Source organism: Leguminivora glycinivorella, chromosome 26, assembly GCF_023078275.1.
Source record: "Leguminivora glycinivorella isolate SPB_JAAS2020 chromosome 26, LegGlyc_1.1, whole genome shotgun sequence".
Taxonomy (NCBI): Eukaryota; Metazoa; Arthropoda; class Insecta; order Lepidoptera; family Tortricidae; genus Leguminivora; species Leguminivora glycinivorella.
Window position 1 is genome coordinate 11,633,928 of NC_062996.1, and position 12,617 is coordinate 11,646,544.

General features: G+C 44.0%; 1 protein-coding gene across 1 annotated transcript; it reads left to right on the forward strand.

Moving 5' to 3' along the window:
- The first annotated feature begins 201 nt into the window (after window positions 1–201).
- On the forward strand, window positions 202–2,457 carry LOC125240149. Its single transcript, XM_048147995.1, has one exon. It carries the CDS (start codon window positions 202–204, stop codon window positions 2,455–2,457), a length of 2,256 nt encoding a protein of 751 aa, XP_048003952.1.
- Window positions 2,458–12,617: the final 10,160 nt, after the last annotated feature.

A 12,617-nucleotide genomic window follows, 5' to 3' on the forward strand; every position in this document is an offset into this window, starting at 1 on the left:
GGGGCAAGGGCGTGTGGAACAACTGGAGGAATAAGATCGATTCTTCCAGCCACACGTCTGTAGCTCCCGATGTCGCGTAGCAATTCCAACCCCTCGTGTCTATACTTTCTGGGTAGCCTTGGTGCACATTGTGTGCATCCCCAGTGTGGGCTCCGTGGTGGGTGAGGAACACAGGAAGCGAAGTTAAAAAATTTTATAAACATGGCACCAAAACGATCAAATAAAACTAGGACGAAGAAACAGGAGAAAGCAGGAGGGTGCTTCAATGACTATTGGAGCATTCTTAGACTGAGAGGCGGCAATCCACCGCCACGAGATACTAAGGGTCGATTCGTGTCTGGATCGGCACCTGACGAATCCACGGAGGCCTCAACAGAAACCTCTACGAGGTCTCAGATGAAAAAGGAGAACCGGGGATCACTGCCGGACCTACGGGTGTCGCTCACCAGATGCGACGAGCGACCTGGACTGGAGTCTGACTCATCAGCAGCCACTATGGAAACAGTGAGTTCCCGAGAAAACATAATTGTGGGAAAATATTGGCGGAAGGGTGAAAAACGGCCCGCTGATGACGGTATCTCGGATACTGACAGTGACGTGGCGCCCGTAGACGAGATGCTGGCTAAGAGAAAGCCGTTCTTAAAGGCGATGTCTAAACGAGGCAGGGGTCGGCCACCGACCACAGGCGAATATGTAGGCTTCGGAAAGCTGCAGGCCGAGCTGTCTGCTGAAAAAGCTCGCTTGGAACAGCTCAACACAGAGCAGGCGTTGGCGGCTTTCCTAGCCTCATCAGAAGAAGCGGCGAGAGACAGGAGTGCTCGCTTGATGAACCGACAGTCCCAGTCTCCCGACTGCAGTGTGGAAATGGAAACTGCAGTTGCGATCGAGGACAAGGTTCGGGCCGCCCTTAACGCGGTGACCCACGTGATGAGCAAGTCAGGGCACTTAAAGGGCACATACCAAAAGCTTCTGAAGGACTCGGTTACCACTCTCGGTGGAGCCTTCGCAGAGTTGAGGTCACGCACTACGTCAGATGAAGTTGCGCGCCTCGAAGCGGCGAATACGCAGCTCAAGACCCAGCTAGCGGAGCTGCGGAGGCAGGTTCAAGAAATCCGTAACCAGCCTGCCGTAGCAACTGATGCCGAAATAAAAAAGATCGTGGAGGAAGCGCTGCGTAGTAGCACGGCGCAATTTAGCAACATGCTGAACGCCAGGCTGGAGGGCATTGAATGTCGCCTCCTCCCCGAACCACGGTTGCGCCCACCTTTGGCTTCGGACCGGCGTGAAGAACAGGACGTGTCTGGCCACCCTGAATTGGATGACCAATCTAATCGTGCAGGAGGAATGGCAGCGGCTACCCAGCCTGCCTCATCAGATGTGAAACAAGGTGCCAAATCCAAAACAAGGCGCAAGAAGACTACTCTAGCTGCTAAAGAAGCTGCTGGCGCTAGAGAAGTTCAACAGGAATCAACGGCTGCTGCTGCGGCTCCAACAGCTTCAGCAGCTGCTCCGGCAAATCCTCCAAGTGGGAGCTGGAAAGACGCACTAGGCAGGAAGGCCAAAAAAGCCAAAAAGCCGACAGCTCCTGCAACACAGGCGTCCAAGCCGGCACGTAAGCGTAAACTGCAGCCCCCGCGCACCGCTGCAGTTACTCTTACGCTCAAACAGGAAGCTGTCGACACCGGCGTTAAGTACGAAACGATCTTAGCTGAAGCTAAGAAGAAAATAAAGTTGGAGGAAATAGGAATCTCCTCTCTCCGCTTCCGGACAACAGCTACCGGAGCACGCATGCTGGAGCTTCCTGCTGACACCAAAGAGATTGAAGTTGCGGCGGATGCTCTGGCTGCGAAACTGAGGGAGGTTCTGGATCCTAACATGGTCCACATTCAGCGACCGATTAAATGCGCTGACATCCGCGTCATGGGGCTGGATGATTCAGCGACCGCTGAGGAAGTCGTAGCGGCTGTGGCTGAGCTCGGCAACTGCGCTGCTGAGGCCGTCAAATCCGGCGTGATATCGCGCAGCCAGAATGGCTCTGGGACGCTCTGGCTGAGCTGTCCAGTGGCTGCCGCCAAAAAGGTCGTAGAGGCAGGCCGACTCAAAGTAGGCTGGATCTCGGCGCGAGTCGTCCTGTTAGACACCAAACCTCTTAGGTGTTACCGCTGTCTTGAGACAGGCCACGTTGGAGCCAAGTGCGAAAAGGGCATCGACCGGAGTAACATCTGTTATCGCTGTGGGGAATCCGGTCACAAGTCGCGCGAGTGCAGTGCCCAACCGAGTTGTGCCGTTTGCAAGGCAGCTGGGAAACCGGCTGATCATCCGATTGGTGGCAAAGGGTGCCAGAATAATAAGGTTCGCCCGAATAAGCAAGCCGTGAAGAAGACAGGAGCAGGTCAAGAAACACCTCCGCCTTCCCAGCAAAATGCTGTGCCGGAAACCATGGACACCGACCAATAAAATGGCTATAAAGTGTATCCAGGCGAATATCAACCACTGTGCCGCGGCGCAGGATCTATTGCTCCAGTCCATGGTTGAGTGGGACATAAAGGCGGCGGTAGTTTCGGAACCCTACTTTATCCCAAACCGAGACGACTGGGTGTCGGACCAGGACAAGATGGTGGCCATTATTGTCCCTGCTCTAGCCGGATCGCTAGCCATCGAAAACTCTGTGAGGGGTAGTGGGTTTGTGATGGCTGTCACAGGTGGCTTAGGCATCATCGGGATATACTTTTCTCCCAATCGTGCCCTTGCCGAGTTTGAACGGATGCTCACAGAAGTTGGAGCCTTGATAGGGCAAATGTCTCCTATCCCGGTGTTAGTGGCTGGAGATTTCAATGCAAAGTCAACGGCATGGGGATCTCCAGCAACAGACATCCGGGGGAGGTATTAGAAGAGTGGGCAATCTCGCAAGGGCTGACTGTCCTCAACACCGGGTCGGAGAGTACATGCGTGCGGCCTCAGGGTGAGTCCATCGTGGACGTTACCTTTGCGTCCAACGCCCTGGCTTGCCGCGTTCGTCACTGGAGGGTGGAGACTGGCGTGGAGACACTATCGGACCACCGGTATATACAGTTTGAGGTCACAACTGTACCCGCCACTCCAAGACAAAACCGACCCGCTGCAGGGGACAGTCCAAGATGGATGCTGTCAAAACTTGACAGACAGCTGGCAAAGGAGGCGGCCATAGTCGAGTCCTGGGGGGCTCATAATGAGCCAAATCAGGTCGACCACGAAGCGGAGCTTCTCGCTGCCGCTCTAACCCGAGTATGCGATGCGGCTATGCCAAGGGCCAAGCCTTTCGTGCCCAAGCGCCAAGTGTACTGGTGGCGACCTGAACTCCGCCAACTGCGGAACGCGTGCGTGGCTGCGCGCCGCCAGTACACCAGGTATAGAAGAAGGCGGAATCGAGACGAGGCTGAGGAAGAAGCACTGTACGGTACCTACAGAGAGTCCCGTGCAACCCTGCGGAAGGCCATAGCGCAAGCGAAAGAGGCGGCCTGGGAGGAATGGCTTGAGATTCTTGACAGGGATCCTTGGGGCAGGCCGTATCGAGCTGTTAGGAAAAAGCTTCGACCCTGGGCGCCCCCCTTGACAAGCAGCCTCCAGCCAGACCTCCTGGAGCGAGTCGTCGGTGCCCTGTTTCCCGAGAGGGGAGAGTTCGTGCCTCCAGCAATGGCACCTAACACCAGACCGCCGGAAGTGGAGAGGAAGTGCCGCCAGTCTCCGAAGCAGAATTCGACGTTGCCGTCCAAAAGCTTCGGTCGAAAAATACGGCTCCCGGGCCTGACGGCATACCCGGGCGCGCACTGGCGGTCGCACTCAGCGAGCTCGAAGAGGAGGTCAGAGCCCTGTTCACCTCGTGCCTGACTCAGGGGCGGTTCCCCAATAGGTGGAAAACGGGTAAGCTGGTACTCCTCCGAAAGGAGGGGCGCCCGCCCGATCAGCCGTCGGCCTACCGCCCTATAGTCCTGCTCGACGAGATGAGCAAGCTCTTCGAGCGTGTAATAGCGACCCGCCTCGTCAGGAGCATGAACCCGGGCCTAAGCGACTGCCAATACGGCTTCCGCCCGCAGCGCTCGACGCTGGATGCGATCGCCCGTGTAAGGGATTTTGCGGAGGAAGAGGTTTCTCAGGGTGGGGTGGTGATGTCTGTGTCGCTTGACATCTCTAACGCCTTCAACACCCTGCCCTGGGAAACAATCAAAGCGGCGCTCAAATACCACAGCGTGCCAGAATACCTACAAAGCATTGTAGCTGACTACTTTGCCGGGCGCGCTGTGGTGTTCCCCACGAAAGATGGCTGGGGGCGGAGACAGATGTCGTGCGGTGTTCCACAGGGCTCGGTGTTGGGGCCGCTCCTGTGGAACATCGGTTACGACTGGGTCCTGCGCGGGGCCACTGTGCGGGGCATCAGCGTCACGTGCTACGCTGATGACACCCTCGTGTCGGCCCGTGGCAGAACCCATAGAGAGGCGGCTCATCTCGCCACAGCAGGGGTGGCATATGCCGTCCACAGAATCAGGGCGTTAGGCCTCGAGGTGGCTCTTCACAAGTCCGAGGTCCTGGTATTCCACGGACCTCGGAATAAGCCACCAGACGGGGCACACATTATAGTGGGAGGAACTTCCATCGCCGTCGGGTCGACGATGAAATACCTGGGACTTGTCCTCGACGGTCGATGGAAGTTCGAGGAGCATTTTAAGCGCCTGGCGCCTAAATTAATGGCTGCAGCTGGAGCGCTTGGGAGGATTCTCCCGAACCTGGGTGGGCCAGGAGGAGCCTGCAGGCGGCTATATGTGAGTGTGGTGCGCTCGATGGCGCTTTACGGGGCGCCTATTTGGGCGGACACCCTGAGACCTCGGAGTGCGGCCCTATTGCGTCGACCGCAGCGGGCCATAGCTCTCAGGGTGGCTCGAGCGTACCGCGATAACTCGCACGTGGCAGCCTGTCTGTTAGCCGGGAGCCCGCCATGGGACCTTGAGGCCAAGGCCCAGTCTGCGGTCTACTGGCGGTTGCTCACGGCACGAAAGGAGGGAAACTGGCCCGCCCCTCGGGAGGTCCGCCAGTGGCGTGACGATGTGCGGGACGACCTTTACCACCAATGGTCAGAGCGCCTGGAGATCCCGGGAGCTAGCCGGGACCTGGTGACCGCTGTTCGGCCCGTTCTGAAGGAATGGGTCGAACGCAAACATGGCGCACCCTCCTTCCATCTCACACAGCTCCTGACGGGGCACGGTTGTTTCGGATGGTACCTGTGTGAGAGGGTTGGACGAGAGCCGACACCAGAGTGTCACCACTGTGACAGGGGAGCCGTGGACACGGCCAAACATACGCGCGAAGAGTGCCCTGCGTGGGCGGAGCCTCGCGCTGCCATGTCCACGGTGGTGGGCAGAGACCTCTCACTGCCGGCGTTAGTACGCCGTATGATCGGCAGTGAGGAGGCTTGGGCGGCAGTGGCCACCTTTAGCGTCACCGTCTTGACGCAGAAGGAGGCCGCGGAGCGAACGCGCGAGGACGATGAAAATTCGCTCCCTCAGCGCCGACGCAGACCAGCTAGGCGGCGAAGAGCCTACGTAGCTCGTCTCATGCCACCATAGCGGGAACCTGCGGGTGATGGGTCGGGAGCCCCATCGCCCGCCTGAAGAGGTTCGGGCTGGAAGGCCCTCCAGTGTTCCGAGGGCCTTCAGCGGAGGTGACTTCCAGAGGAGTCTGAAAAGACGGGCCCGCAAGGGCAACGCTGACGGGGTATCGGAGGCCTAAAACAAGTGCCCGAAACCCCGTCCACAAAGCGAGCGGCGGAACACCCCAGGGGTTTAGTCGGTGAGAGTCCGACATACCCACTGGCTTCTCCCGGGCCAGTGGGATCCATAATGGATTCCCCTGGGTCAACAAAAAAAAAAAAGGTTAGGTTAGGGTTAGGTTAGGTTAGGTTAGGTTAGGTTAGGTTAGGTTAGGTTAGGTTAGGTTAGGTTAGGTTAGGTTAGGTTAGGTTAGGTTAGGTTAGGTTAGGTTAGGTTAGGTTAGGTTAGGTTAGGTTAGGTTAGGTTAGGTTAGGTTAGGTTAGGTTAGGTTAGGTTAGGTTAGGTTAGGTTAGGTTAGGTTAGGTTAGGTTAGGTTAGGTTAGGTTAGGTTAGGTTAGGTTAGGTTAGGTTAGGTTAGGTTAGGTTAGGTTAGGTTAGGTTAGGTTAGGTTAGGTTAGGTTAGGTTAGGTTAGGTTAGGTTAGGTTAGGTTAGGTTAGGTTAGGTTAGGTTAGGTTAGGTTAGGTTAGGTTAGGTTAGGTTAGGTTAGGTTAGGTTAGGTTAGGTTAGGTTAGGTTAGGTTAGGTTAGGTTAGGTTAGGTTAGGTTAGGTTAGGTTAGGTTAGGTTAGGTTAGGTTAGGTTAGGTTAGGTTAGGTTAGGTTAGGTTAGGTTAGGTTAGGTTAGGTTAGGTTAGGTTAGGTTAGGTTAGGTTAGGTTAGGTTAGGTTAGGTTAGGTTAGGTTAGGTTAGGTTAGGTTAGGTTAGGTTAGGTTAGGTTAGGTTAGGTTAGGTTAGGTTATAGGTACCGTCCTCGGTAGATTTCTTTCAAACTTGGTATAGGGGCTTTATTTTACATGATCTATCTCTGGTCTTTCGCTTTTGGTATGAAATGATCCTGCGTCTGGTACCTCCCATACATTTGTTTTTGTTTTTTTTTTCTCCGCTTTGGTTTTCTTTTAAGGGTGTTGGATTTATAGCTACCCCAAAATTTAAGTAATTTTGCATCGAATGCAATTTTTTCATGAAAATCGGATAATAAACAAAAATTTTAGACCCGGGTTAGATTATTTCAAAAAATTTTTTTGTCCAAATCGGTCCAAAAAAGGTCTATATATACGAAAACATAATATTCGTGTGGCACTAACGTGCCACCGAAAGCCCAAATCTGAAGTCCATTTTGCTCTATCTCTTACCGTTTCCGAGATATAACGTCATGAATGTACCAAAAATAGCAAACTTTTACTATTTTGTACTAAATGATTGCTATTTCAAAAATTCAGGCGCTCATGAGCGTTTAGTATGGAAAACGTGAAATCCGACTCGCACTTGACCAATTTTCATATAAAGTTGTGTTTTTATAGTTTTGATGGAATTTTCATATTTTGTATGTATATATTGGTGTAAAATTAATATGTTATAATTGTTGTTGACAGTATCTGTCAAACTGTCAAATTTGACAGACTTTTGTCATATTTGGTTTTGGTTATAAATGATGTCATTTCTTTTCATAATATTATTTATCTTAATGATAATTGACAGATTTTGACAGTTTTGACAGAAAAAGTCAATTTGACAGTTTTCACAGAAAACATCATTTTGACAGTTTTGACAGAAAACATCATTTTGACAGTTTTGACAGAAAATGTCAATTTGACAGTTTTGAGCAAACATGTAATTTTGACAGTTTTTACGGAAAATGTCAATTTGATAGTTTAGACACAACACATCATTTTGACAGTTTTGACAGAAAATGTCAATTTGACAGTTCTGACCAAACGTCATTTTGACAGTTTTGACAGAAAATGACAATTTGACAGTTTTGACAGAAAACATCATTTTGACAGTTTTGACAGAAAATGTCAATTTGACAGTTTTGACCAAACGTCATTTTGACAGTTTTGACAGAAAATGTCAATTTGACAGTTTTGACAGAAAACATCATTTTGACAGTTTTGACAGAAAACATCATTTTGACAGTTTTGACAGAAAATGTCAATTTGACAGTTTTGAGCAAACATGTAATTTTGACAGTTTTTACGGAAAACGTCAATTTGATAGTTTAGACACAATACATCATTTTGACAGTTTTGACAGAAAATGTCAATTTGACAGTTCTGACCAAACGTCATTTTGACAGTTTTGACAGAAAATGACAATTTGACAGTTTTGACAGAAAACATCATTTTGACAGTTTTGACAGAAAATGTCAATTTGACAGTTTTGACCAAACGTCATTTTGACAGTTTTGACAGAAAATGTCAATTTGACAGTTTTGACAGAAAACATCATTTTGACAGTTTTGACAGAAAATGTCAATTTGACAGTTTTGAACTAAAATGTCATTTTGACAGTGTTTCTTAAAATATCATTTTGACAGTTTTGATCAAACATGTCATTTTGACAGTTTTGACAGAAAATGTTAATTTAACAGTTTGACTCACTTTGTCATTTTTAACCCATAGTGTCATTCTGACAGATATTAACTCAAAATGATATTTTAACATTTTGTTCAAAAAATTTGATTTTAGTCACTGTCTTAGTATAAGACTGCATTAAAAGTGAAATTTAACAGATTTTATGCAAAAATGACATTTTTTATATTATCTCGGAAACGTTAAGAGCTAGCTCAAAAATAATGCGATTTTTGATCATTTCACACCCTATGGGTGTGAGTTTATCGAAATCTGTAAAGGTATTTTTCGATATGTCAAAATCTATCAAAATGTCAATTTTGAAAAAAAGTTGTCCAAAAATTAAAAAAAAATGTCATTTTGATACGGAAACATATAAGTCGTGTGGTACTAAAGTACCACCGACAGTCCAAATCTGAAGTCCATTTTCAGATATCTCAAACCGTTTCTGAGCTATGACGTCTTAAAGTTGACAGATTTTTAGAAAATGACACAAGTTCACAGTTTTTGGCCTAAGGTGTCGCTTGCTAATTTATTGGCCAAATGACGTGGAGTTTTGACAGTTTTGACACAAGACTGTCACTTTGACAGAATCTTGGCATAAAATGACATTTTTACATTTTTTGTAGAAAATTATGATTTTTGTGACATTCTTAATATAAGGTGATATTAAAAGTGCAATTTAACAGATTTTATGCAAAAATGACATTTTTCATATTATTTCGGAAACAGTAGGAGCTAGCTCAAAAATAATGTGATTTTTGATCATTTCACACCCGTAGGGTGTGAGTTTATCGAAATCTGTAAAGGTATTTTTCGATATGTCAAAATCTGTCAAAATGTCAATTTTGAAAAAAAAGTTGTCCAAAATAAAAATAAAAAAGTCATTTTGATACGGAAACATATAACTCGTGGGGTACTAAAGTACCACCGACAGTTCGAATCTGAAGTCCATTTTCCGATATCTCTAACCGTTTCTGAGCTATCACGTCTTGAAGTTGACAGATTTTTACAAAATGACACAAATTCACAGTTTTTGGCCTAAGTGTCGTTTTCTAATTTATTGGCCAAATGACATGGAATTTTAACAGTTTTGACACGAGACTGTCACTTTGACAAAATCTTGGCATAAAATGACATTTTTACATTTTTTGTAGAAAATTATGATTTTTGTGACATTCTTAATATAAGGTGATATTAAAAGTGCAATTTAACAGATTTTATGCAAAAATGAAATTTTTCATATTATCTCGGAAACGGTAGGAGCTAGCTCAAAAATAATGTGATTTTTGATCATTTCACACCCTATGGGTGTGAGTTTATCGAAATCTGTAAAGGTATTTTTCGATATGTCAAAATCTGTCAAAATGTCAATTTTGAAAAAAAAGTTGTCCAAAATAAAAAAAAAAAAGTCATTTTGATACGGAAACATATAACTCGTGTGGTACTAAAGTACCACCGACAGTTCGAATCTGAAGTCCATTTTCCGATATCTCTAACCGTTTCTGAGCTATCACGTCTTGAAGTTGACAGATTTTTACAAAATGACACAAATTCACAGTTTTTGGCCTAAGTGTCGTTTTCTAATTTATTGGCCAAATGACATGGAATTTTAACAGTTTTGACACGAGACTGTCACTTTGGCAAAATCTTGGCATAAAATGACATTTTTACATTTTTGTAGAAAATTATGATTTTTGTGACATTCTTAATATAAGGTGATATTAAAAGTGCAATTTAACAGATTTTATGCAAAAATGACATTTTTCATATTATTTCGGAAACGGTAGGAGCTAGCTCAAAAATAATGTGATTTTTGATCATTTCACACCCGTAGGGTGTGAGTTTATCGAAATCTGTAAAGGTATTTTTCGATATGTCAAAATCTGTCAAAATGTCAATTTTGAAAAAAAAGTTGTCCAAAATAAAAATAAAAAAGTCATTTTGATACGGAAACATATAACTCGTGGGGTACTAAAGTACCACCGACAGTTCGAATCTGAAGTCCATTTTCCGATATCTCTAACCGTTTCTGAGCTATCACGTCTTGAAGTTGACAGATTTTTACAAAATGACACAAATTCACAGTTTTTGGCCTAAGTGTCGTTTTCTAATTTATTGGCCAAATGACATGGAATTTTAACAGTTTTGACACGAGACTGTCACTTTGACAAAATCTTGGCATAAAATGACATTTTTACATTTTTGTAGAAAATTATGATTTTGTGACATTCTTAATATAAGGTGATATTAAAAGTGCAATTTAACAGATTTTATGCAAAAATGAAATTTTCATATTATCTCAGAAACGGTAGGAGCTAGCTCAAAAATAATGTGATTTTTGATCATTTCACACCCTATGGGTGTGAGTTTATCGAAATCTGTAAAGGTATTTTTCGATATGTCAAAATCTGTCAAAATGTCAATTTTGAAAAAAAAAGTTGTCCAAAATAAAAAAAAAAAGTCATTTTGATACGGAAACATATAACTCGTGTGGTACTAAAGTACCACCGACAGTTCGAATCTGAAGTCCATTTTCCGATATCTCTAACCGTTTCTGAGCTATCACGTCTTGAAGTTGACAGATTTTTACAAAATGACACAAATTCACAGTTTTTGGCCTAAGTGTCGTTTTCTAATTTATTGGCCAAATGACATGGAATTTTAACAGTTTTGACACGAGACTGTCACTTTGGCAAAATCTTGGCATAAAATGACATTTTACATTTTGTAGAAAATTATGATTTTTGTGACATTCTTAATATAAGGTGATATTAAAAGTGCAATTTAACAGATTTTATGCAAAAATGACATTTTTCATATTATCTCGGAAACGGTAGGAGCTAGCTCAAAAATAATGTGATTTTTGATCATTTCACACCCATAGGGTGTGAGTTTATCGAAATCTGTAAAGGTATTTTTCGATATGTCAAAATCTGTCAAAATGTCAATTTTGAAAAAAAAAGTTGTCCAAAATTAAAAAAAAAAAAAGTCATTTTGATACGGAAACATATAACTCGTGTGGTACTAAAGTACCACCGACAGTTCGAATCTGAAGTCCATTTTCCGATATCTCTAACCGTTTCTGAGCTATCACGTCTTGAAGTTGACAGATTTTTACAAAATGACACAAATTCACAGTTTTTGGCCTAAGTGTCGTTTTCTAATTTATTGGCCAATTGACATGGAATTTTAACAGTTTTTACACAAGACTGTTCCTTTGACAGATTTTAAGCTCAAAATGACATTTTAACATTTTTTGTAGAAAATTATGATTTTAGTAACATGCTTAGTATAAGTCGATATTAAAAGTGCAATTTATCAGATTTTAAGCAAAAATGAAATTTTTCGTATTATCTCGGAAACAGTAAAGAGCTAGCTCTAAAATAATGCGATTTTTGATCATTTCACACCCTATGGGTGTGAGTTTATCGAAATCTGTAAAGGTATTTTTCGATATGCCAAAATCTGTCAAAATGTCAATTTTGAAAAAAAAGTTGTTCAAAAATGAAAAAAAATAATGTCAGTCTGATACAGAAACATATAAGAAGTGGGAATGTGAAAATCATTTTATTCTAACTATAACCGTTCCTGAGCTATGACATTCTGAATTTGACGAATTTTAGAATATGACACAAGATCACAGCTTTTCACAGATCAATGTTTTTTTTTCCCCATTAGATAAAATACCCATGCTACTCAGAAAACTTATATGTGACAGAGTCCGTTTAGGTGCGACGACGAGCGAAGCGAGGGGAGGCGTGTTAGGTTGACAGTGAGCAAACCAACCCACTTTTCATTTTTGACCCAATTTTTTCATTTTTCACCAATTTTTTCATTTTTAACCACTTTTTCATTTTTCACCACTTTTTAATTTTTCACCCTTTTTTAATTTTTGACCACTTTTTCATTTTCGACCCACTTTTCATTTTTCACCCACTTTTTCATTTTTAACCCACTTTTTCATTTTTGACCCACTTTTTCATTTTTGACCCAATTTTTCAATTTTAACCCAATTTTTCATTTTAGACCACTTTTTCATTTTTGACCCACTTTTCATTTTTGACCCACTTTTTCATTTTCGACCCACTTTTTAATTTTTCACCGAACTTCATTTTTTGACTCATTTTTTCATTTTTGACTCATTTTTTCATTTTTGACCACTTTTTCATTTTTGACCCAATTTTTCATTTTAGACCCACTTTTTCATTTTTGACCCACTTTTTCATTTTTTGACCCACTTTTTCATTTTTGACCCACTTTTTCATTTTCGACCCACTTTTTCATTTTTCACCGAACTTCATTTTTGACTCATTTTTTTCATTTTTGACTCATTTTTTCATTTTTGACCCACTTTTTCATTTTTGACCCAATTTTTCATTTAAGACCCACTTTTTCATTTTTGACCCACTTTTTCATTTTTGACCCACTTTTTCATTATTGACCCACTTTTTCATTTTTGACCCA